Raw genomic sequence first — 26437 nt, 5'->3', positions numbered from 1 at the left:
AATACGAGGTTTGATTCCAAGTCACTGGATCCAAAAGAGGCGAATATTCTAACAATATTCAGGGCAAAGGAAGACTTCACTTATTACATTCAATTCCACAATGAAAAAAACTGTTAGTAAAAACTGACCCGGAAATCTTCTGCTGTCACTTTCTCATGAAAGTGTCCGACGTGCTATTATTTAATCGATCTTTGTATTGGTCCTGCACATAACACACCGTCTCAAGCCAGCCATTATAAGCACGCTAATTGAACAGGATTTAATTTGTAGTTTACAATTTGAAACCGTTTTCATTTAAAAATAATTAAGTTATCTAAAATGTACTTACAGCCAAATTCAAATTTGCGCAATTTACCCATGTATCTAGAGATATCAAATTACACTAACGTGCATATTTACAGTCTGAAGGGGAGGGAAAGCACAATATATTCAGAATATAACACTATTCTCGTGTAGTCCGTCTGTCGTCGACCGCGGGCTTTCATTGTGGCGCAGTGTGTGATGTCACATCCACGTCAGCCTGTCCCGGAAGTGCACGGAAGATGGAGGCTGCGGACTGGTGACTGGAAACCGAGGCAACAGTGCTCTCACGTCCGCCGCAGTAGCAGAGCGCCTGCTTGAGGGGAAGAGAGCTTTATCACAGAATAAAGAGGGAAAGAACCAGTAGCAGACGGATCAACTTTGTCCGTCCCGGCCATGTCATTGTTCCAGTCGGCTCTTGACTTCCTGGCGGGGCCCGGCACCGCTGGAGCTGCAAGCCGAGATCAAAATGATTTTGTGGGGCAAACAGTGGAGATGGGTGAGATGAAACTCCGAATCAAGCGAGTTATCGCCGAAGGTGAGTTTGGTTATACTGTAACTTTAGTTGGTGGCGTTAAAGTGAGTGAAAGATGTTCACCTGTGCTGTACAGGTGTGATTAACAACACAGAGCAGGAGGCCAGTTTGGGAGCCGCGTTAAGTCACTTTATATACCAGATTCAATGGGCGGCACAGGTGTTTCCGAGTTTCCTTACTAGGTCTGGCGAAGGAATGTGTGAGTGGCTCGGTGCACACACCTTGTGTTAGACAGGTGTAACTCAATTCCGTATGACTTCCTGTTTACTATCGCCAGAGGGGAAGGTTGCTGCCAAATCCTGAAACTCTTTGGTATCACTATTGTAGAACTTGTATTTTGTTCGAAAACTACAGATCGCCGCTCAGATCATCTCTGCTCCCTGTGTTTTACTTTTCAGTGAAATTCTGAATAATAAACATGATTTTTTGAGTAATAGTCTTATTCATAATGGCTTTGAATGGCTGCATTATCAATGGATTTTTCTACAAAGAAAATATGATTCATAGTTTTAAACCGTTATCAGTGGCCCCTTTTTACTATAGCTTTTGTGAAAATTGTAACTTTATATACGTTACCTTTGTTTGTTCAAGTTATGTTTTCATTTATAATTTCTTTTACTTTCTTGTGGTGTCGATTTTCTGATTCTCCTAATCATATAATTGTAGAAGGCTAGCTACCACGATCTTGCAATGCTAGACTTTGCAGCATTTGCATACGGTAATTGTGTGACTCAAATATCGAATGTTTTTGAGAAAGAGCACCTGGAGATTCATCCACCGCTTGATGTCTTAACCAGTTTAAAAAAATCGATTCATCATAACGCCAGCATGTTTTCAGTTGCGACTGTGGATGATGGCAGAAGCTACATGTAGAACTCAAAACGTAGTTGTGTTTTTTTATTTTACTGCTGTTTGTATGTGGCACTGTGGAATCCAAAGTCAATAAAGCGTTGTATGTCTTCTTGTGTCTGTTAAATTTGGTGGAACGTTTACAAACCTTCTTTCTTTGTGATTGGTAATTCTAAGTTGTTTTAACTGAATCGAAATTATCTGTATGTTAAAATAAAATGTGTCATCCATCTGTGCTGTCAGTGTTGGGATAGATTGAGAAAAAAATTATATAACCAGAATATAAATTCTTGCACTTGATTAATTAGTCAGAGCTTGGTTGATATGATATATTAGAGTTTAATGAATTTGTATACAATAAAAAACAGTTTCACTTGGTAAGTGAACATTTTTCAACTTAGTAACTTGCAACAGTTCTAAAGACATAGATACCTTTGTTGAAGTGGAGCAATAATGAATTTTCTGTTCTACCTATCATAATTTAAATATTGTGTAATTTTGGTTGATGTCACTTGGGAATGGTAGAGAAAAGAAATGTGTAATTGTAATAAGCATGACTATACCTCAGTTGAACGAAAGAAAAATAAATCCATGCTCATCAAATAGTTAAGCTTGTTTAACCATAAATAAGGAATGTATTTATTTTGTGATTTTCATAATGTCACACATGGCACAATAAATGGAGAAGCCAAGTTTTTAAACTTAAATTGTTTTTTTCTGATAATGTTGAATTTTATATATTAACTAGAGAAACAGGGCCCCATCGCATGTCTCCATCTTTGTCTTTCTTGAATTCTATATCCCACACTTGACGTGCATCACTTGGCGGTAGTCTTTTTCTTCTTTTTATGGTATTCTTCTTCATCATTTCATCTGCCTCTTTAATTTTCTTGATGCTCAGCACATATGACTGGTCTTCTTTTTCTTTCTGCTATGTGACTTAATTTGCAGATTACTTTGACTTAATAAACCCACAAGTGCAGGTCAGCTTGCCAAGATTGTTGCTACCTGAATTTTTTTTTTTACAATTTTTAGAATGTATGAAGTCCTATGCTTTTGATCAAGAGCAAGAACCATGGTCTAGCTCCAGTAGTTACTTGCCAACCACTAGTAACATGGATTTCCTTGATTTTGTCATTCTTGAATTCTGTATCCTGCACTTCTTCCTGTTATGGTGTTCTTTGTCACGCCATTGACCTCTGTGATTTGCTTGATGCTCAGCAGATACTGCTGGTCATTTTGTTTCCACCGTGATCATTTTGCTATTGAAAAAAAGAAAAAAACAACCTCAGGCCCAGGTCATTTTGCTGTTACCTGATTTTTTTAAAATTTTCAGGATGTATCTGTTTATAAGCTTTTGATCAAGACCAAGATCAAGGTTCTAGCCCCAGTTGTTAGCATGTTATTGAAGGACAGCTGGACAGACCATAGCATTTTATATAAGTATCGATTAATAAATAAAGTAGGGGAAGTTTTGATTGGAAAATAAAAAACGAATCTAAAAATGATTGTTTTTTAAATTAAAAAGTTTTTTTTTATTATTTTGTGATGATTTGTTCGCATTTTCTATGGCCTATCCCAGCATTGTTTTGTATAGAAATAAATGCCTATAATTTAAAATCTATTATTAATAATAATAGTAGTAGTAGTATTGATAATGTCATATATACAGTGAAATTCTTACTTTCATGTCTAACTAACGTGAAACACATTGTTAATCTCTTGTGCCATGACAGAAAAGGCAGATCAGTTCCCTAATGTACTCCTTACTCTAAGCACACTCAAGGGTGTTGTTTTTGAAGAAGGACTGTGGATGTTAATGAATGATGTAATGGGAGTTATTCAGTGAAATGTGTCCAGTGACTCCCAGCTATTCATGTACATGTGACAATGTTAACTTTATGATTCTATGCAATGAGGCAGAAGCACTGACCACTGCATTATCTTTCCAGTTTTATGTTTATGTCAAATATAATTCAAACCTTGAACTATCTCAAAAAGGAAAAGAGACCACCATGTAGTTTTCTTAGATCTTTCCAATACCTTTGGATCAATGCCTCACAAGATCCCATGAACAGCCTTTAACTACTTCTGTGTCCCGAAGAACAACACAAAGCTGTGCTGCATGCTTAATCTGCCCTTCGGCACCAAGATATAGTAGGCTATATCCAACAAGGTAGAGTAAGCTTTGGCTTAGGAACAAAAACGCCAACCTGGCAGAAGGCAACCCCAAATGAATGCCAGGCCATGGAATTAGAGGAGGTGCACTGACAAGAAGAAGCAGCCAGATGGTACGACATCCTGCCCTCTTTCAAAAACTTGAATCTCTGGCTGGGAAAGGATCCGACATATCCTTTGTGTACGGCTTCCGCAACCTTCAAGCACATCTTGGAAATGCAAGTGGACCTAGGCCAGAGACTCATTTTCCCATGAGAGATTACAACAACCACCCAGCAACCAGACCTGGGGCCTCATGTATAAACGGTGCGTACGCGCAGACATGTTGCGTAAGAACTTTTCCACGTTCAAATCGCGATGCATAAAACCTACACTTGGCATAAAGCCACGCACTTTTCCACGATACCTCATACCTTGTCGTACGCAAGTTCTCCGCTCGGTTTTGCAAATTGGCGGCACCCAGTGTCAAAGCAATGCTACTGTTCCTGCGTGGTTACTCCTTATTTTCCTGACGTGGCTTTATAAATTAACTGAAACTAACCTCATATTGTTTATTAGTGTAATGCATCTGATTGTAATTAACTTGTAACAATATAATGGTTCAGGGAATAGCCATAGTATTCCAAATACCATAACTGCTTTAGCGTTGTTACTCTAACTGCACCTTCTTCTTCTTTCAGCTGCTCCCATTAGGAGTTGCCACAGCGGATCATCTTTTTCCATATTACTCTCACTGCACCACTCGGAGTATTTATATCACTGTATCTGAGTGTGAATCACAGCAGCAGCTGATCGGAAAGAGTTATCGGTATACAGCTTCAAGAACACACTGTCTCAGCCATGGCAAAACGTTTCAAAGCCTTTCCTGTATGGACCTTGCGGTTCAGAAACAGTTTCATCCCAAGAACTTTAAATGCACTCAATCAAGTGCTCCTTGTAGAACTGTTTGTACTTATAAGTACAATCACCCCACTGTAAACTTGCACTACAGTTATAATATTACACAACCTGCGCCACTTTATAAAGCGCGTATTTACATATGATGACGATATCATTTTTAAGATGAAATGCAGCAAAATATGTTTATTATTTAATACAGATAAAACTTTAACTTCATTTAAATAATCTATATTCTTCACTGGGACTGGTGTGAAGGATAGAATAATTAAACATGTACTACGAAGATATTTCAATGTTCCTTAAACGTTTTGAAGAATCGTCGCTCTAAGCTTACAGATGGCTTAACGTCTATTACTGAGCTGATTGTGTGGCGATCCACAGTGCATAAGATAACATATTGACATTGGACTTTCTTTATTGGACATAGAGTCGCCCATGAGTACTGCTGCAATAAATAATTTCATCGAAGGTCGCACACAATCACTGCACCATGAAACCCATGTTTAATAACGTGCTTTAACCATCATCATGAAAATGATGTCACGTATACATCTCAGTATTTTAGTTATTCAGAGAGCTGTAATATGAATGTAATGGATTCTCTTTTCTGTTGGAGGAAGAGAGTCGGTTTAAGAAGCAAGTAGTGATTCACATACATAGAGCATATAGATGATCACATACAAAACAAAGCATTTAACGTGCTATACTTTAATTACGATGTGATTTGAGAAATTGGTTAATTAAACGATTTTAAGATGAAGTTTATGATGTTCTATTTTAATGACAAAATAAACTACATGATTAAAGTGGAAATTTTGAGATTGAAGTTGACATTTCGTGCTTTTTCCCCACTGTGTGCCTTTTTTTTCTCTGTACCCTAATAAGCTTTCATATGACACTCAGACAGGGGTCTACAACTCGCCTTTTCACGGCAACTTTGATATGTGACTTCTTTTTTATTTCCGGCACTGTGCGACTTTGTGAACATGAGCTTTCAAGTTTCTCCAACACGCTATGTCACTCGATCAACTTCCTTTTGTTGATTATACCACGGTTTAATTAAACAAATAGTATGTTTTTCCTTTGCCTCCACTTGGTATTCGCTGAAATTCTTATATTTTCCCTCTTGCGTTTCCCATTGTCTTTTCACAGAAGGCTAAGCTTAAGGGTGATTTATATTGATTTGCATATTCAAAGAGGCGTAATTCTGGGAGGAGTTGGGGCGTTACATAAAGCGCGTGCACGAGCGTTACTTTTCACGCTGAGTGGGATTTATGTAGCGAAACAACGTGGAAGATGGAGTACGCACAGATTCCTGCATCTGGATTTTTCTGTGCGTAAGCACATTTTGGCTTTTGTGCTTACGTCATGTTATAGTGCGAATTCTACGCACGGCATTGTACATGAGGCCCCTGGTCCTCTGGTCCATGTCCAGTAAACATGCCTACGTCATTGAGCTAACAGTCCCGTGGGAAGATGTGGTCAACAAAACTCCTGAACGTAAGGTAAATGCATTACTCCAAACTATCTGTGGAAGCAGAGGACATACGATGGATGAAAGGTGAAAGTATATCTAGTAGAAGTGGGGTCCTGGGGCTTTGTAGCCAGTTTTACAGTTTCTCAGGGAACTATGTAATATCTTAAGTACAGTACTTTAAATTATATTATTTTGGAATTTAAGGAAATTTTTTAAACAATGGATCCATTGTGTTTGAATCTTGGAATGGTAGTATGAAATTTACAATTTTCTTGCCTTTTACAGAAGGTATGACTCTTCCAGGTGAAGTTCTTGTGGGTATAACTGTTACTTTTAACACATTATTGTGCATTGTAAATGTGCATGCCGTTACTGTGAAATAATCTGCCCATTCTAATTTGGTTTATACACATATACTATACTATAGAACTGAATTTCTAGTTACCATGGCAACCAGATGCCCCAGGTTTGTCATGTTTTAGCTAGCTAGCAAACTGCCAATGTATAGTCAGCTGCTAACAAGCTAAGGTTAAGTGAAATCAAACACTTGCAGGTGATATTTTCAGCACTAATTTATTAAAATTGAGCATTAGATAGAAGTGTAAAATTCTAATGAAGAAATATTGGTGCAGTGGTTAGCACTGGTGCCTCATATCCCTAAAAGTTTGGGTTCAAATCTCAGTCTGGGCATTATCTGAGTGATGTTAGTTGCCATTGTCTTCCTGTGTTTGGATGCATTTTCTGTGAGTATTCAGTTTTCTTCCTAAAGAAGAACATTGGTGGTTGTAAATCATTGCATGTAAATGCTGAGTAATTTTTTAATCTTCCAATTTCAGCATATAAGGTAAATGAGCTCTTTAAATAGCAGAGTTTGGCACTAATCCCTGGATGGCACTGGATGAAGGAAGTAAAAATAGTTAATTAAATTAGGGCAAATCTGTGTGGTATTAGATGTTTCAATTTTTAATGTTTACTTTCTGAGAAATTCTATTATCACTTTAAGAAGTGGATACAGAGTGCAGGCTAATGAAAAATAGCACAGTAACCATGTTTTTACTTTCCTTTATTGTGCATTACAAATTATTAACAAAAACATGGTTTATGTATTTTCAGTCTGTATAAAAACCCTAATTATGTAGCTGTATTTTTCCCAAAATGTTTCACTAAGACTGATCTCTTGGTAATTACTAGTGTTTAACTTCATCCAAAATTTGTAATGTTATTCTAGGTGTTTCATTATTGGTCACCTGGACTTTTAAATATTTTTGGCATTCTGCTAATATTTATACAGCTTCTCAACTCTATGATTACTTTTCTGCCTTTTTAGTACTAACATATTGTCCATAATATAAATAAAAATTGCAGGCACGGGGGGAAACAATGAGAACATTTCAGTCTTGGCATCTTAATGTGTGTGCTGGTTTTCATTGCAGCTGAACTGTTTTGAATTAAATGAGCCTTACCTGATAAAGTGACCTCACTCTAGTAGCATAAATATTTATTTTTTATATATAACGTTTAATGTGTCTCTCATACACTCCCATATTCTCCATGCGTTGTTTTTTTTTACTTCATTGAATTTTCCCACAATTTTATGAAAGTTGTCATAGCATCTAGAGAGTCCTTTTTGATACTAATAAAACTGCAGTTCAAATTTATATGTGTTTAATTATTAAGCCTTACAAATTATGGGCTCTGAGAAAGGCCAAACAGTTTGGGAATGAGACCAAGGTTATTAAAGAAGTAAAAATAAAAAGTGTCTGTGAGTGCATATCTTGTTTGTCCTATACGGGTTATTGAACATAATGAAGATTATATAGGAAATTAAATAGTGTAGCAAATACATTTGGTAATCCTGTCATAAGAGTGCTGCAAATAAATGCAGTAAAACATGTGCTGCAGAACTTTTCATGCAGCTCCTGTATTTTGTGTTCATGTCATCTCAATTCAGTCTTGCAAACATAAATGAAATGCACAAAATGTATTGACATTTATTGCTGAGAAATTGTTAAAAGTCTGGTATCTATTCTTTAAGTTTGGATCAAATATAACTGGGCAATTTGATGTATTCAATATTTGATTTGTTAAACACCAGACATTCTCCTTAACTCTTCTTCCCATGTATGGCAGATTTGTTTGTCATTCATTAAACATGATGCAAGTTTCACTCTCTTAAAAATATAAAATGACTATGTTTTAAGAATAATTTAGATTCATCTTCAGTGGGATTTAAATATGGTGAGAAGTGCTAGGTTAAACACAGTTTAGAAGTTGGAGAAAAAGTTAGAGAAACTGCATTAATTGGATTGGTTACTTATTTAATGCTTTTAACTTCCTTTTAGTGCGTTATTATGAATCTTTGGAATTTATAAAAGTAGGTGTTTAACATGTATTTCATGACATACAGTAGCTAGTTATATAAAAAAAAGTTTGAATTTGTGTTGAATTGCATTTTTTTGTTTTAAGTTAGACAAATATTGTGACATTTCGATTTATATTCAGTCCGCTCACCAATGTCATAAATGGTTTTCTAGATCACAGTCTAATTGGTATTTTTTGTAGATTTTCTGACATATTTAATTTTGATAATAACCAACCAGTTTGAGAAGTGTTACAATATAACATCAAAAAGACAGCTTCTTGTTCCACCCAAGGACCAAAAAATCATGATGTCTTGTGTGTTTTCAACATGCTCTTTATGACTGGCATGGGAAAGGCATTAAATAAATAAAATGTATTATTAATATTGCTAATAAATGCAGTAAACAGTTGTTCTTACTTTAGCTTCATATTGCAAAATTATGAATTTGTATCATATTTATAAAATGTTTTATTTATGGAAAACATTTCTCATACTTAAAGATCCAAATGAATCAAAAAAATTTGAAATCCAGAAATGCATACCTGTGTCAATAGTGTAGTATTAGAAAAATTATCAGAAGCTAAGCAGTAAATGAAAAAAATAAAATTACCATTCCATGTCAACATTTTTTTTAAATAAAAAGGAAAAATAAGAATTTCCAAACTAATGCAAAAAAGGCATTTTCTAAATATAGAGCTATGTAACTATTGCATATTAAGGGAAAGTAAGGGTGGAAGAGAATGCCCTTGTGCTTTGTGTAAGCTAAATACCTTTCTAATCAGAGAGACTTTAACATGTGCTTTAAAGGAGTGAATAAAGTAAACAAATCTAATAACTTTAAGCAGACTGTTCTAAAATATAGATTCCACCAAACAAAAGGCTAAGTTGAATGTAGCATAGGCTAGTTTTGGTCACAACAAGGTTGGCAGCATCAAGAGGCTTGAAGGTTATGGTGCTCAAGACCAGGGAAAACCTCATAAATTAACTAACAGTATTTTGCACTCAGTCCTAGAAAACATTTTGAAAAACCTGGTGTTATGTGTTAATGGCTGTCAGTACAAATGAGCTAAACCAGATGAAGCCTGGTAACACTATATATGAAGTTTTCCCCAGTTACTCAGGTTCTGTGTCTTAAAGACATGCAAGCAGATATGGTTAATTAAAGATTTTAAATACATCCGTTTTATTGTGTGCACGTTGATTATGCATTATGTGAGTTGTGTGAAAAAAGGAGGAATCAAAAGTTGTTTGAATGAAATGATCTCATAGTTATAGAAAAAGGTTTAGTTATATTAATCTTGTCTTAGATATTTTCTTTTTTATTTGTCCTTCAGTTTTTCAAACTTCAAACATTAGCAGCAAGATTGTTTTAAAGTCCAGTTTTAAAAGTTAAACAAAATTTGCATTAAATAATAACTAATCACAAAAATAAAGGAATGCCTGTAAGATATAAAAAAACAACAGGCCTGGGTTAGAGCAAGATGGAACGCCTATGTTGTTGGCACACTGCTGGGCCTCTTGTTGCCAAAATGAACAAAGTTGACTTTAAACAGTGAAGGGCATGCACCTAAGATAGCCATAATGCTCTCCAGTATGCACAGTGAAATATTGAGGTCAGCTATATTAGATGTGAACAGAATTGTTTTATACTAATACTGAACTCTAAAGCCAGCCTGAAATAATTTCTTGAGGTTATTAAATGTTAAATAATCTTCAGATGGTATGTGATAATCTTTGGGAAATTTGGGAAGATATGGAAAGTTAAAGAAGAGTGTAGAATTATTTAGATTATTGGGGTCAAGATCAGATTTTATTTTTAAACTGGAATTATATTAGCTATTTTTAAATTAAGTTGTATTGAATATGTGCATAGGGTTATATTTAACATGTTGTCCCTCTTGTTGAAATAGCATTATCATACCCCCCCATCTCACCTTTATTCTTTCTCTTATATTGGCTGATGGAAAAAAAGTACTTTGGCAGTAGTGGACAAGCAAGTCTATGATAATATTAATTAAGAAAATGGAGGGATGACTAGTGACAGTTTTTTTTTTGAGCCAAAGTAGTGCTATCTAAATATAGATAAGAGGTCTAGCACCAATAGAATAGATATCCATATGCTCTTGAGTCTGTACAGTAAGCACAACTAAGAATAAAGCCTTCCATTTCTGCAGGTTACCAGTAGTTAATTTTGCATGTGTATGTGTTGCAAAACATTTGTAAAATACCAATACTAATTTGCGATGGAAAAGTAAACTGCCCATGATTATATTGCATCCAATTGTAATTTCATCAGTTGTCTGCTGAGAGGATAACACCAGATTAGGGGTTTCTTGATGCCTGAATAAACTAGAGGGCTGATTCTTGACTCACTGGAGACAGCACCAGAAAAGGGGATGATGCCAAAATCAAAGGTCATGTTTCCCATCCTCTCTGTGATATCTAGTTCTGGAGCACCTTTAAAGTATAAGTTCAATATTTTTCAAGTCTAAGTTATTTCTTCACAATCATGATGTATGTTAATTTGCCGCATGAAACTGCATTCTAGAGTGAAGCATATTTTATACATTTAAAGAAATAACTAGTCTGCTCTTGAGTTTTATAATGAAGCTTATGGGTACCTGAGTCCCGATTTGAAAAAAAAAATCCCAAAACAACATACCGAATATGTCCATGTTAAAGGAGTAAAGTAGTAAAGGTTTTGATTTAAGAAAAGGTGCTATTGGAGTTTCTGAGGTGTGTGTGTGGCAACGAAAAGTAAACTGGATATAAAACACGACTGGAGATGATGATAATGAAAATCTTAAAAAACAAAATAAAAAGCACTAAATTATCTCCATGTAACACACAATAGAACTGAGCAAATCAAATTTTGAAATTTCTGGTGTCAAGTCTTTCATCACTGTTTGTTCTTTGCACTGAAGTGTACTTTACTCATTGTTAAAATACATGTTTTTGTAAGAACGATTGTCTTTGGCTTGGACTGAATCCTGTTTAGTTTATTTTTAAAGAATGTGCTTTAAACTTGGGTCAGCATGGTGTTATAGTAATAAGCTCAGGTGCCTTATAGTTCAGACAACAGCTTACATCCGCTGCCTCTTTGTCCAGTCAATAAAGACCTCTATAAATAGTGTGCCTTGATTACTGTTTACCCGTGTTAGCATAGGGACACCTTTGGTTCATTTTTTGAAGTATCAGTGTTGCTGAAGTCATCCCCTGTTTGTGTGTAGGTCATAACATTATACAAAGTGTCTAAGTTTCTACAAGCACCTTGAAAATGGGAAAGGCATTATATAAATAAAATTTATTATTATTATTATTATTACAAATCACCCTGTCATTTAGGAGTGGGATTTTAACCAGTTATATTATGGTTAAATTTTTTGCCAGTAGGCCATTGTGTTTATTCATGTAAAGTCCTGGCACATAGAGTGCCCACCAGGGCCTTGTGGCAAAGACACGTTTTTCCTTGATTTAAGATTACAAATAGAAAAATTCATACTTTATTAAAGTGCACTTTGCAGACTTTGATTTAGTGGTATTTGCATAGATTTATATCACACCATATAGAAATTATAACACTTTTTATACACTGTCTCCCCAATACATGGCGCCATCATGTTTTGGACAGTTGGCATCACATGTTTACATTACTCAGGTGTGTGTCATTTACTTCATTAGTGCAGGCATAATATACCTATGCTTGCTTTTACATTTTGGAGTATGTAGTCGCCAACAAGACTACTATCTGCAGAATAATTCATCAACAGAAATACAGAGGACACACTGCAAGATGTAAGATGCACACTACTAATTAGCCACAAAAACAAGAAGGCTAGATTACAGTTTGCAAAAAAGTACTTAAAAGATTCTGCAGAACTCTGGAAAAGGTCTTACGGGCGAACGAGACAAGGATGAGCGTGTATTAGAGTGATGGCAAGAGCAAAGTGTGGCGATGAAATAGAACTGCCCCAGATCCAAAGTATACCACCTCATTTGTTAACTATGGTGATGGAGTTGGTATTGCTTGGGCATGTATTGTTGCCACAGGCACTAGGACATTTATCTTCATTAATGATGTAACTGCTAATGGAAGTCACTCAATGAATTCTGAGACATCTTGTCTGCTGACGTTCTAGTAAATGCCTCCAAACTCATTGATAAAATAATGATCCCAAACATTATTCTAATGCAACACATGAGTTTTTCAAATCTACAAAATGGAAAATTCTTTAATGTCCAAGCCAGTCACCTGAATTAAATCAAACTGAACATGCCTTCCATATGCTGAAGACAAAATGTAAGGGGACATGCCCTCGAAGCAAGTAGGAGTTGAAGAAGGCTGCATTAGAGGTTTGACAGGACATCACCAGAGTAGATACATAGCCCCTGGCAATATCTGTGAATCACAGACTTCAAACAGTAATTGCATGCGAGGAATATGCAACTAGGTACTAAATATGACTGCTTTAATGCCTAAGGCAAATGAGTTAATTATCAGCAAACAACTAGTCATTAATTAAGAGAAGGGTTAGAATGAAAACCTTCAGTCACAGTAGCGGTTTGCTCAAGAAACAGAGTTGTGGATCCCTGATATAAGTTATCAAGTTATTTGCAGTGATTCTACACAATTGTTGGATTGCTAAATTAATATGCGGTCAGCACTAATCCATATTTAATTATAATTATTTGGAATAACTGCTGACTCCACTACAGGAAAATTTGGTTGAGAATCAGGGAATAACTACTGTGCTACATCTGTACATGTGCATGCAGATTTTCCAAAACTTGCAAAAAAATTTTGCTTCCTGTTCATGCAACATGTTAAAGATGGTCAATGCTACCGAATTCTATAATTTTGCTTTGTTTCCAGTGTTAATCTGTACCCCCACATATACTGACCCTTCCTTGATTTGATATTTCAGTGTATATTGTGTACACTTTACTTTACTTGAACCTTCCTCACAATAAATAATGGACTGGATAAAAAGTGTCTTTAAAAGTAATCAAGTATGCTACAAATAGAGGTTTCCATTAGATGTATTTAATTTGCATTATAAAGGTTGTTCTTCCTGGTAATCTTTCATTTGTCTGTTTTCTGCATGTCTTGAATCAAGATCCATGGTTTTCTATGCAGCCATGTCTAATGTGTATGTTCTCACAATTTGGTATGTGATTCCCCTGTATATTCAATGTTTGTTTGTTTGTTCAGTGAATTAATGTGTTCAACTAAAGTAACGTGAATGCACAAGTTTTCATGAGATGTCCTTTGTAACTATGCATCCTTTGTAGCTATGTCTTTTTTGTGGGTTTATTCTTTGTAGCTTCCAATTAATAATAATAAATCTTATTTATATAGGACCTTTCCAATGCTCAAGACATTTCACAAAGTCTCATAAAGAAACAGCAAGTATATGTAACATTGAATACAGAGGTTTCCTGAACAGAACATTAAAGCAGATAAATATAGGATAGACAAAGGCATTAAACAGAATAAAAGACAAAAAAACCAGAGTAAAATGCAAAGTTCAGTACTAAAAGAATGGCTAGCAAATCACATCATTTGTGATATAACACACACACAAATTATACTGAGCATCTGGACAGAGAGGAAGATTGAAAGAGGAGACAGAATATCCGGTTTAGTTAAAAGCCTTCCTGAACAGATGAGTTTTAAGTTGTTTTTTTAAATGAATGAATGAGTCAGCTGATGTAATTAATTTAGGGAGGTCATTCCAAAGTCTGGGTGCTATCAAGTATGGCCAATAGAGAGCCCTACAATCCGACACACAGACGCAGGAGGCACAAGTCCAAGCACACGTAAGGTGTATTTACAATTTCAGTGTCTCAACAGGCACAAACACACTCTCTTTACTTTATTTACTCTCTTTCATTTCCTCTTCTTTATTTTTCTCTCATTTATTCTCTTTCTCCTCCACTCTCCTTGGCAAGCTTCAACCTCCTCCTGACTATGGCTCATCAAGTAGTGTCTGCTGGCCCATTATATAAGGCACACAGAAGTGCTCGGTAATGAACTTCCGGCAGCACTTCTGGGTGTGGCGGAAGTGCTGTGGTCCAGGGCTCAGCATCTGCTGCAGTACCTCCTGACGGTGCCCACGGACCCCAACAGGTCTGTATCAAACTCCAACTCCCATTTAGCCCTACGGAAGTCTGAGGCACCGCTATCATCGAAGGCAGCTGCCACCTTGTGTTCCGGGGGGAGGTAATGTTCTGGCCACATCTCCTGCCCTGCTGCTTCCAGTGTGGAGGCATCCCAGCTGGGAAACGGCCGTCCATGACACCAGCTAAAGGCCCTGTCACCCATAGAGTGCAGGTTAGTGTGGATTACAGCAAGATTGCCAGAATCGGAGAACTTTAGTGGGCGAATAGGAGCAATGTGATGGAGAAAGTCACTATTTAAGTCCAATGTGAGCCCTTTAAAGCTTTGTAGGTTAATAACAGAATGTCATTTTCAATTCTGTAAGACACAAGGAGCCAGTAGAAGAGAAGCAGGATGAGTGTTATGTGTTCACTGTTGCTGGTCCATGTTAGGACTCTTGCAGCAGAGTTTTGAATCAGCTGGAGCTGTGATATAAGATTAGAAGTGGCACCTGCCAGTAGAAAGTTACAGTAATCTGTGCGGGATGTGATAAAAGCATGGACAAGTTTCTCAGCATTAGAAAAAGAGAGAAATAGGTGAACATGGGATATGTTACGGAGGTGAAAGTGGGAACATTTCTTAATGTGGTTTATGTGGGTGGAATAAGAAAGGGAGGAATCAAAAATGACACCAAGATTCCATGCATTAGAAGAAGGTCTGATGAGATCACCATCAAGAGTGACTGAGAAGGAGCTTTTTCTTCACTTGTGCTTTATGGTTGAGAAGAGTAATGTATATACTCGCGTATAAGTCGGGTCTTGAAACCTGAAAAATCGATCAGCCTGTTCAAAAATGCAACACTTAAATGTTTTTTTTACATCTTCTTGTTTCCTTCAATCTCACACCAGTTTCTCAGACACATTGCGTTTTGTTGCAGCAGCGCAGTTATCAATTTCTTTCACCATTTCAACTTTTAATTTTAAACCGTCTTCATATTTGCTTCTGATTAAATGCTCCATCGTAGATAAGGGATCCTGTTATGATAAAGGTGTATGAGGATGTGAGATACAAAAAACACAAAACGGTGCAAACGTTGCTTTGGAATAGTTCGGGCATTACCATGTGGCCACGTAGGCATAATATATAGAAAAAAGGCAGTATGCTCTGTGGTTACTGTCTCAGGTGGGCGTTAGTATATTGTAATCTCTTGGACCAATAACATGTGTTTTCTGCATTTGACTTATACGACAAACTGGAAATACTGGAAATAATACAGTAAAATCAAGCCCCGACCTACACGCGGAGAACTTAAACATGAGTATATACGATAATTGAATCTTCTATTTAACTTCTTTCAATCCACTTCTAAAGGAGTTTATAGGTAAAGACATGTGCTTTATGCTGGATTATCTAGCTGAATTGTTAGAAATCCACCCCTTCTCTTTTTAATCTTGGTAATACAAGTAATTTTCAATTACTAGTGGGTCACTCTGTGAGAAATAGTTCTTTATGTCATGTTTTGATGGTGCATTTAATCATAGCTTTGTTGTTAAGGTTTACCTAGTTTGGTCAGTTGCCCTGCAATTCCCTTTCTCCACTTTCTTGAACATTCTTGGAGGTGAGGCACAGGAGTTTTATGTCATTCACTGCTATTTGAAGCATTTTTGATACAAATGCCTGGAATGGATTAGCAAAATATTTTCATTATGTGAAGATTATACTAGAAAAACACCGAAACTGTTCATTACTTCAATTTCTGATTTTCTAGCCACTGCTGTGAAAGGTGCTCTCATTCTCTTTGTGGTTAGAGGAAACTAAATCTCCTTCATTGTTTAGACTAGGTGTATAATAAGTATTTGTCTAGCTGCCTTCTCATCTACAGATTCTTCACTGGAAGAAAATGGCACAACATACCTAGAAATTAACATTGTTTTAATGTTTCAATTTTGCTTACTTTTTTAAATGAGTTGAAGAGAAGTATTTATCTTTTTTATGTTTATATTGTCATATCACCCCATTAGATTAGATCAACTTTATTAAGCACATAGAGAAATTCAGATACATACAACAACAGAAACATAAAAATGGATACAGACTCACAGGACAAATAACAGCCAATCAATCAATAAAACCATAAATAATTGTATATTTATGCAGATTTTTCAAAATTCACTTAAATAATATATCCAGAGGAAGCACTGAATTGCTTAATAGCAGTGGGCAGAAAAGACACCCAAAGGCGTTTCTTAGATTCCTGGAGGGGATCCAGTTTTGTCATTATCCTTTGGACACAATAGAAGCTGTTGTGGAAAAGTGTTTGCCCTGTGACGGAGCAGGCTAACCTGATAAGTATGTTTAAGCACTGTGCTTCTTTTGCTTCCCCAGGAAACCACAGCGTAGAACACCACATTGGCTACTATGAACTGATAAAACATTCCCAGCAGCTTGCTGCACACATCAAAAGACCTGAGTTTCCTTGTTGAAGTACAATCTACTCTGGCCCTTCTTATGCAGTGCCACTGTGCTGTCAGACCAGTCCAGTTTGTTCTTTATGTGAAACCCCAGGTACTTAGCTCTCCACCACTTGCATGTCCTCCTGCTGAATGGCGACTGGTCTCGGAGGCTCCTTGGCATGTTGGAGGTTCTTTTGTCTTGCTGATACTGTGTTGCAAGTTGTTGTCCCTGCACCACAAAACTGAGTCCTCCATAACTTTCCTGTACTCTGACTTGTCTCCATTATTAATGCAGACTATGACTGAGGAGTCATCTGAAAATTACTGTAGATGGCAAGCACTGGTATGGTGCTGAAAGTCTGTTGTGCTTTTTAATGTGTATTGGTTTTGTTGAAAATCACAGATTATTTTACTATTGTCTTTACTAATGTGACCTATAAAACTGTTTAAAACGACTAAAACCGAGCCGCTATCCGTATGGTAGTTTTTTTGATCCAACTTTAACACCCTCTGTCATACTGTAGAATTGGATTTTTTTACCTAATAACTCTCCGTATTCTTTATTTTCCTGTTAATTTAGAGGCTAAATTCAATATTTTGTCTATTACTTTTACTAAATTCACAGCATTCAGTTGTGTGCAAATGTCTGGACACCTCAGTCAAATATGATGTTTCACTAAATGCCTAATTGAAAAGCCATTAACACTACCTCTGCAGGACAGACTTTCACATATTATGTACAGTGGTGATTCATATTTTAACAGACTGAGGAAAAGTCAAGGAGCAAATGTATCATGTTCCAAAGTTTGGGACATCTTTTTATTACTTTGTAACCCCTCTTTTGGAAGTTATTTCCAAACTTTCCTTGTAACCTGCTAAAAGTCTTTGCATTCTTGCTTTTTGAATTTATTGGCACTCTTCTACCCACTGATTTTCAGAAATATTTGGGTCTGGGTGCTGCAAAAGGCATTCAATATTATTACATTTTAACTTATGATATTTTTTGTTTATTATTTTACTCAGATATCAAACCTCTTTTCTGCCTCAGTTTAATTACAGACTCTGGGGCATTAGTATGTGGCATCTGCTAATATCTAGCTGCATCCATTCTTAAGTTCATCTCCAAAAAATATCTGTGCCATACAACCCTAAGGTATAATACGATTTACCCTATGCTTAGCAAAGTGTTATTTTATGTTTCTCACTAAACTTTGCCATTGTGGCCAAAAATTTTAATTTTTTTAATTAACACTAGCACTTCCAAAATATTTCTGGTTCATTGAAGATATTACTTTGCATGGTTCAGGTGTTTACTTTTTTATCACTAATAATAGCAGTATTGTCATGTGTAAATGTAAAAAGAATGTAAAATTCATACTGTCATTTCCAGGCGACATATTGACTTTAAAATATCTACATTATGTACATTTCAATTCAGTTACAATTATGTTATTGTGTACCTAACAACGTCGGGTCCAATCCATTTGAAGAGTTTTAATGAAAGAAAGGTAATATTAATCGACTAGAAAGTGTGTCAAAGCATTTTCACATGCCACACATATTTTTGTCATTGTTCAGTACTGCAGATAGGCAGTAATTGTGAAGTAATATGTACTGAAAAAAGTCACACTTTAATGTTTGTGTCCTGGACACGTTTAGTTAACAGCTTTTCACTTTTGGATTCAGTAAAAGATGCAATTTGACCAGGGTGGCTCAAGCTTTCACACACTGTGCAACTTTAAGTTTTTTAACCAAGTTATTTTAATTCTTTTAAGCTTGCAAGGTAGTAGAGATTTAGCAATTACTTAATACCAGCATAAATATGTCCTTTATTATTATTTCTTGAATTCTTATTGTATCCAATTTTAAATGCATTATTATCAAGTTAAACTATAACACCATTTTTTTGTCATCAGGTGGTTTTGCTTTTGTGTATGAGGCACAGGATATTGGAAGCGGGAAAGATTATGCTTTAAAGGTAAGTTCACTTTTTTTTAGCATCTAAAACATTCATTATCACTTCTGTTGTTCCTACCTTGTATCCTGTGCTTGCTAGGATAGGCTCCAGCTTCCCCACAATTCTGCCTTATATAAGTAGATTAGGAAAATTAATGTATGGATTCTTTTAGTAATTTAATAGTATTTCCTATTTTTATTTACTGCATTTTATTGAAATCCTTTAAAATAATATTGAAATTAATTAAAAGAAAAAATATTAAAATATACAGAAATCTTATTTTATTCATCAATTTCTACCATACTGGCAGTCAAACTTATGTGTGTATCTTTGTGACATGGGAAGAAAACCACAGTCCCAGAATACAACTGAATGAAGAAATCTGAGATCATTCATACTCTCAACAAATATTAATTGAACTGGGATTTGAACCCAGTTTTTTGGACCTATGAAGCAACATTACTAAATATTGCTTCACTGTGCTGCTAAATATAGTATAACATAATATAGTCAAAATAGTGTCATCCAACCAGCAGGATTGTTCATAAGGCAAAATGCAGAAACCAGCTCTGTACAGTGTGCCACTGGAAATATTGACACACCCACTAATGTTCACACTGATATAGGGTCAATTTAGAATCACCGACTAACATAATAAATGGCTTTTGGGATATGCAGTATGTGTAATTCAAGAGTTCCCAGAAGAATATTGACATGAAGGATGTGAACACCCCACACTAGTTCCATCTAAGCATGGTATTAAAATGTAGGATGCTGAATTCAAGGGGCAGCAGTGCAAACTCAACATGTCACTATGCCAACAAGCTGTATATAATTCAATATGGTGTATATTATATTATAACACTGTATATTATGTCTTTATAGTCTGCTTACAAATAAAATTAAAACATTCATTAAGTACAGCTAGGAAAGTTATGATATTTTTTCACAATTTGCTGTCATTTTTTAAAAATGCAAAAAAAAAAAAGTATTTTTTCCAATTGTAGTTTTCCTAATTCAGGGTCAAGCTACCTCCTATTCCAACAGCAATGGATATGAGGCCCCAGTTAGAATGCTATTCATAGAAACACCATATACATCTATCCATCTACCTTCCTAGCCCACTTATTCAGGGCAGGGCCATGAGGAAGCTGGAACATATCCCAGCAGTCACCAGGTACAAAGCAGGACCAAGCCCCGATCAGGATGCCAGTCCATTGCAGGGTGAACACATCCACTCACCATCCACACATACAATAGGGTCAGTGTAGCAACATCAATTCACCTAACCTGCATATCTTTAGACTGTGGGAGGAAAATAGGAGGAAACCCATATAGACAGAGGGAAAACATGCAAACTTCATGCAGTGAACACTCAGGACACAAATGTCAATTTCCTTACTTACTGTGATGCTGTTCCTCTGCTATGTTATTGGCAACTTAATTGTGGTCCCAAAAATAATCTTTTTTTATTTTTCACGACATTTTTGTACGTATGTTCTTAACTGTATGATAGGCCTTCAGATTCTATAAAATATGGTTAATATATGAAAAATAACTGATATTTCACCTTATTTATAGATTGAAAAATCACTACTTGACACTTTTCACTTGACATTAAAATAGGAACATTCTTGTGCTTTTCAGTCCTAGAGGTTAGCATAATCTTATTACCAAATATCTCATTGACAAAACTTGTGAGAGCTCAAGAAGGGCTTAATTTCTCTCTCTCTCTCTCTCTTTTTTTTTTGGTTAAATTTGAATTTACAGTTGCTTCATTAGTTTTAGAGTTGTTCAGTCATTAAGCCCTGAATTGTTACAATGCTGGGTTTTACTATATTTATTCTTCTTTCAGATATTATCTTGCTTTTTATTATACTTTATTTCTAGTTGAATTTACAGTTGCTTCATCAGATTTAGAGTTGTTCAGTATAAAACACCTTCAGCAGTCATTAAAACATTGAAGTAATGCTGCTTGAATTTCTAAATTATTTTGGGTTTTAACTATATTTGATCTACTTTTATGTATTCTCTTGCTTGTTATTGTGTTAATGTTTGCTGTGACTGTTTTAGTAGTCATGTGTGGGCACAATTAAATAAAGATCCTCTAACTTTTTATATACAGTGTTTACAAATAAAGAGAGAAATATCACTTCTTAAAAATGAACCCAAGTCTTGTATAAAATCTTTTTATAATGTACAAAGAACAAAAGTTAAAACACATTGGCCAGTTTGATAAATGGACAAATGGTATATTAATTCAGGTTTGGCAAATAGCCTTGTTTTCTTGACCAAATCCGGGAGCCACGGGGGTAGAGAGACGTGTCAAGTAATGCAATTGGCTTAGCTAATTTTGAACACTTTTCTTTGTTATTTCAGCGACTTCTTTCCAATGAAGAGGAGAAAAACAAGGCCATTATTCAAGAGGTCTGCTTCATGGTATCCTTTACTGGAAATTTGAGTAGACAAGATCTGTGTTAGGGAGCAAGGGAGAGAGAAAGAGACGGCTCAAATTAATCTGATAACTTGAGCATTTTATTTACTTGTTAGTGTATTTAATCACAGAATATCTGCCCAGAAAGAAATGCTTCAAAGTAAGTATCGTGTTTTTTGTAATTCTGTTGCTTTTTTGGGTTTTTCGGAATCGGTAGCATTTAGATAGAGTGTGCAAAGTAACACCTGAAAAGTATGTTTAGAAATTCACAGTTAATATGTATCAGCAGTTACTTACCTGATACCATATTTAAAGCTTGGAGTCTTTCACCACAAAGGTTTTTAGGAGATAATACTGTGAAATACAGTTCTATTTGTTGTAAAATGTTCTGCTAAACATTCTGAACATATCTGGATGTATCTAGGTGAGATATTGGCTATTAGCGAAACAAACAAGCCTGGTAAACTGAATAAATGTATGTTCTTTTGAGAAACCCTATTGGCTTATCTCCACACCAAATATGAAGCCAAGGCAGTCAAAAATGTAAAAAAAACATTTATTTTATATAACATACACTTGAGGGACAAATAAATAAGGGGAAATATCCAATTAGAGCAAATGAGAAGCAAACTCTGCTCCTTAACTGGAACTGTTTAGTAGTCATGAGCCTAGTCTACTGGGTGAGAAAGTTTGCCCAACCTTTCCCACATCCAAAAGCACCACCAAACAATCCAGTTTGTATCCCTTGTCTCTTGCTTAGGACTCTGGCCTCTTCATCCAATTCCTAAAATCTCTTCCAGAGTTTGGTTGCTGAGTCACTGGTATAGAACTCCCTCCAGCACATCTGGGGGTGCCTGCCCCTTTTGAATTGTCAGTAGATCTTAAAAGGTTTGGATGTGTCGGGAAGATTGTTAACTGCTCATTCCTTTCTCCTTAAATAAGTGCAGACATACTCCCCACAAATGGTTAAACTTATGATAATGGTCACCATCATGTCTTCTCTGAGTTCACCTTTGACTGGGTACATTGGCTATAGTTTTTTCAGCTAATGACCATGTGTAGTCCCCCGATGGCTTTGGAAGACTTGTAGCTTATTGCCAGTCCTTAGTGGCCAACTCCTTTCTAAAAAGAGAGAATGAGGCACCTATGGAGCCTACTGGGTTACCTGCACTGTAATTTCTGAATAACGTATCTTATGGACTCACCCAGGACACTGTTAAATTAGTGCATTTCTAGTGCATAATCCTTGCCAGAATCTTCTCCCAACAGTGAGATGTTGAGTAATTCTGTTTCTTCTAGTATGGATCGGTCTTGGGTGAAACTTTGACCCTGTTTTATGTTGTATTGATGATGCCCTCATCTATAGTCACCTCTTGTTAAATGAATACTGCTTCACAGTTAAAGGAAAAAATGGATTGTCAATTGACATGTTTTTCCCGGTGAACTGAATAGTAAACCTACTGTTCAGAGTATTTACATCCTTACTTAAAATACAAATCAAAATGTGCTGCAGAAATATGTTTCATATGTAAAAAATATATTTCTGATTATAATAGACTATACTTAAATGAATGAGTTAAATTGACATGATTAAGAACAGTGACACAATTAATACATTATTATGTGTCATTTAATTTATACTGTATCTTTTTCATGAAAGTACTAAATATGGAACCACATGAATGTGCAGATCAGTTCAAAATATGAAAATGCTTAAGAGTTTCCAATCATTATGTCACAATGCTTAGAAATGTATAGCTCAATGTAATAAAAAATATATAGCTTTGTATTAAAAAAAAATGGAACACACACTAAAAATTTACTAATAATAGTAATATTCTTTCATGGTCATTACAAGTAAAGAAAATTGTAAATTAGCTTTTTGGATTATAGTAAAGTATACTTGTCTACACAGTCATTTATTTTTGTTGTTAACAGTGATGCAGCTTTAAATGTTAGCTGCATTTTCTGAAGAATATTTGTGTTGCAACTTCCCTTGACCTTTTGTTCTCAGAAAAAGCTCTCAGGTCATACAAACATTGTTCAGTTTTGTTCTGCAGCCTCAATAGGCAAGGAAGAATCTGATACTGGGCAAGCAGAGTTCCTTATTCTTACAGAGTTATGTAGAGGTAAGATTGCATTCCCTCTGTATCAAATTCAATCATTCATATATACTAGCTTAAAAAATCATGCATGTAATGGTTGAGATAGTGTAAAAGGATGAAAGAAAATAAAAGTTTAAACACATTTTTACAGTTACTGTTTTACTGTTTATTTTTATTTTCCATTTTCTATGCTCAAGTAGTCTACATAAATGTCATTGTAAGAAAAGCAAGCAAGTTTCAGGTTTATTAGTACAACTTTAATATAAACCTGTGAGGTTTATGATGGAAATCAAAAGGGCAGATATTAACATTCAAATAGTCAGTGAGAGGAATAATAAAATATGGTATTACTTGCAGTGAAAGAAAGGAGGCATCCAGCAGCAGTGATCACAGACTAGTGATGCTCATTTGAGTAGTTGGTGGTTTTGTCTTCTCTCTGAATTCGTAGGGGACATAAAACTAGAGAAGCTTGCACATTTCTGTACTGCTGAACAGCTATGGAGTTTAGCTTCTGGAGTAGTTTTAAAACAAAAGACCAGGGGCCTCATGTATAAACGATGTGTACGCACAGAAATGTTGCGTACGAAGGTTTCCACGTTCAAATCGTGATGTATAAAACCTAAACTTGGCATAAAGCCACGCACATTTCCTGAGCCACTTTATAACGCGCGTATTTACATATGATATCATTTTTAAGATGAAATGCAGCAAAATATGTGTATGATATTATACAGATAAAACTTTAACTTTATTTAAATAATCTATATTGTTAATAATTAAAGGACACAGTGTCACTACACTAGCAAGGATCTGGTGCTCCGTTCACGGATTGCTCCTGCCTCACACTGTATGCTTCACTGGGACTGGCATGATAGATAGAATAATTAAACATGTACTACGAAGATATTTCAATGTTCCTTAAAAGTAAAGAAGAATCGGCTTTATAAGCTTACAGATGGCTTAACGTCTATTACAGAGCTGATTGTGTGGCGATAGGTTATTTGGAGAAAGAAAAGGAAGGACAGGAATTAGAGCCCACCGTGTTCCCATGTTTAATAACATGCTTTAACTCCTATCATCATGAAAATGATATCACATATACATCTCAATATTTTAATTATTCAGAGAGCTGTAATATCACAAATGTAAGGGATTCTGTGTCCTGTTGGAGGAAGAGAAAGCCGGTTTAAGAAGCATGTAGTGAGTCACACACATAGAGCACATAGAAGATCAAATACAAAACACATCATTTAATGTACTACTTTAGTTACGATGGGATTTGAGAAACTAGTAAATTAAACGATTTTAAGATTAAGTTTATGATGTTCTACTTTAATGACAAAATAAACTATGTGATTAAAGTGGAAATTTCGAGATTAAAGTTGAAATTTTGTGCTTTTTCCCCACTGTGTGCCTTTTTTTTTCTCTGTACCCTAATAAGCTTTCTTATGACACTCAGAAGGTGAGCTACGACTCGCCTTTTCATGGCGACTTTGATATGCAACTTCTTTTTTTATTTTGGGCACTGTGCGACTTTGAACTTGAGCTTTCGAGTTTCTCCGACACGCTATGTCACTCGATCAGCTTCCTTATACCTCTGTTTAAACCAGCAAATAGTACGTTTTTCCTTACCTCCACTTGGTATTCACTGAAATTGTTCTATTCTTCCTTGTGGTTTTGCAATTGTCTTTTCACAGAAGGCTGATCTTACGGGCTATTTGTATTGATTTGCATATTCAAAGAGGCGTAATTCTGGGAGGAGATGGGGTGGGGTAGTAGGCACGTGCATTACTTTTCATGCTGATCGGGATTTATGTAGCGGGAAAACATGGAAGTTTGTGTACGCACAGATTCCTGCGTCTGGATTTTTTTGTGCATACGCACATTCCTGCTTTTTTGCTTACGCCATGTTATAGTGTGAGTTTTATGCACCGTGTTATATATGAGGCCCCAGATCTTATCATAATGTGGTATCTTTAAATGCTGATGCATTGTAGCCTCCAGCTCAAGAGCATTTGGGCTTTAGGACTATTGGTGAAAAGTGTCCTTTTTCATTTTGGCTTTGATGTCTAAATTAAGTTGAATTCTAATATGACACTGAAGAGTAGAGTGGAAAGGGCTTCTGTAATTGTGTTGGATATGCACTGAAGTCTGTATCTCAGCCTTGAAAATTTTGGATAAGTATCTTCTGAAGTTTGGTTTCATTAACTGAAACACTGTTCTGATGTACAGTATACTGGAAATAAATAAAAACATAAAAAGTTAATTTAATCTTGCATAAAATGTTCAGTGCCCATATTTATCAACGTTCTCAGAGTGAAGCAAGATTGGCTATACTCTAAGGAGTAGGAGTAAAAGCATTTTATTCATTTTCCTAATTTGGTAAACAACTCTTAATTTCATCAGGGTTTAGGAGAGACTGTGAGCTGTCCTCACTTGCTGAGAGCTGCTAGAAAATGGCATTCAGGCAGAGAAAGGCACTCAAATTCTTGGCAGAATTGAATGTTTTGAAATCACTGGACAATAGTGAACTTGTAAAAAGATATTGGTTTAATTGCAATTGTACAAATGTTGTACGTTACGTGGTTGATAGTACCTCTAAATGGAGAAGCCATGCATTTTCAGTTAAAATGAAAGTGTTAGTAACATTACACTTTTTGGCCACAAGGAAAATGCAGCTTTGTAATAGTAATAATTTTGGTATGTCATAACCAACCATTTCTTGAATTTTGCACCAGACTATGAACACCCTTACAACAGGTAATACTCAGATTATACATTTGCCCA

General features: G+C 35.7%; 1 protein-coding gene across 1 annotated transcript in view; it reads left to right on the top strand.

Annotated features, from left to right (window-relative positions):
• Positions 1–508: 508 nt before the first annotated feature.
• The window catches only part of gak (cyclin G associated kinase), a 137176-nt gene continuing 111247 nt past the window's right edge, over positions 509–26437 (top strand). Inside the window, exons 1-4 of the mRNA XM_039750796.1 lie at positions 509–838; positions 19071–19132; positions 21491–21550; positions 23560–23674. Coding sequence (XP_039606730.1) covers positions 697–838; positions 19071–19132; positions 21491–21550; positions 23560–23674 — 379 coding nt within the window. The 5' untranslated portion in view covers positions 509–696. The remainder of the gene's footprint in view (positions 839–19070; positions 19133–21490; positions 21551–23559; positions 23675–26437) is intronic.

Source organism: Polypterus senegalus, chromosome 4, assembly GCF_016835505.1.
Source record: "Polypterus senegalus isolate Bchr_013 chromosome 4, ASM1683550v1, whole genome shotgun sequence".
Classification (NCBI taxonomy): domain Eukaryota; kingdom Metazoa; phylum Chordata; class Cladistia; order Polypteriformes; family Polypteridae; genus Polypterus; species Polypterus senegalus.
Note: the sequence above shows the minus strand (reverse complement) of the source record. Positions and strands in the feature narration are given on the sequence as shown.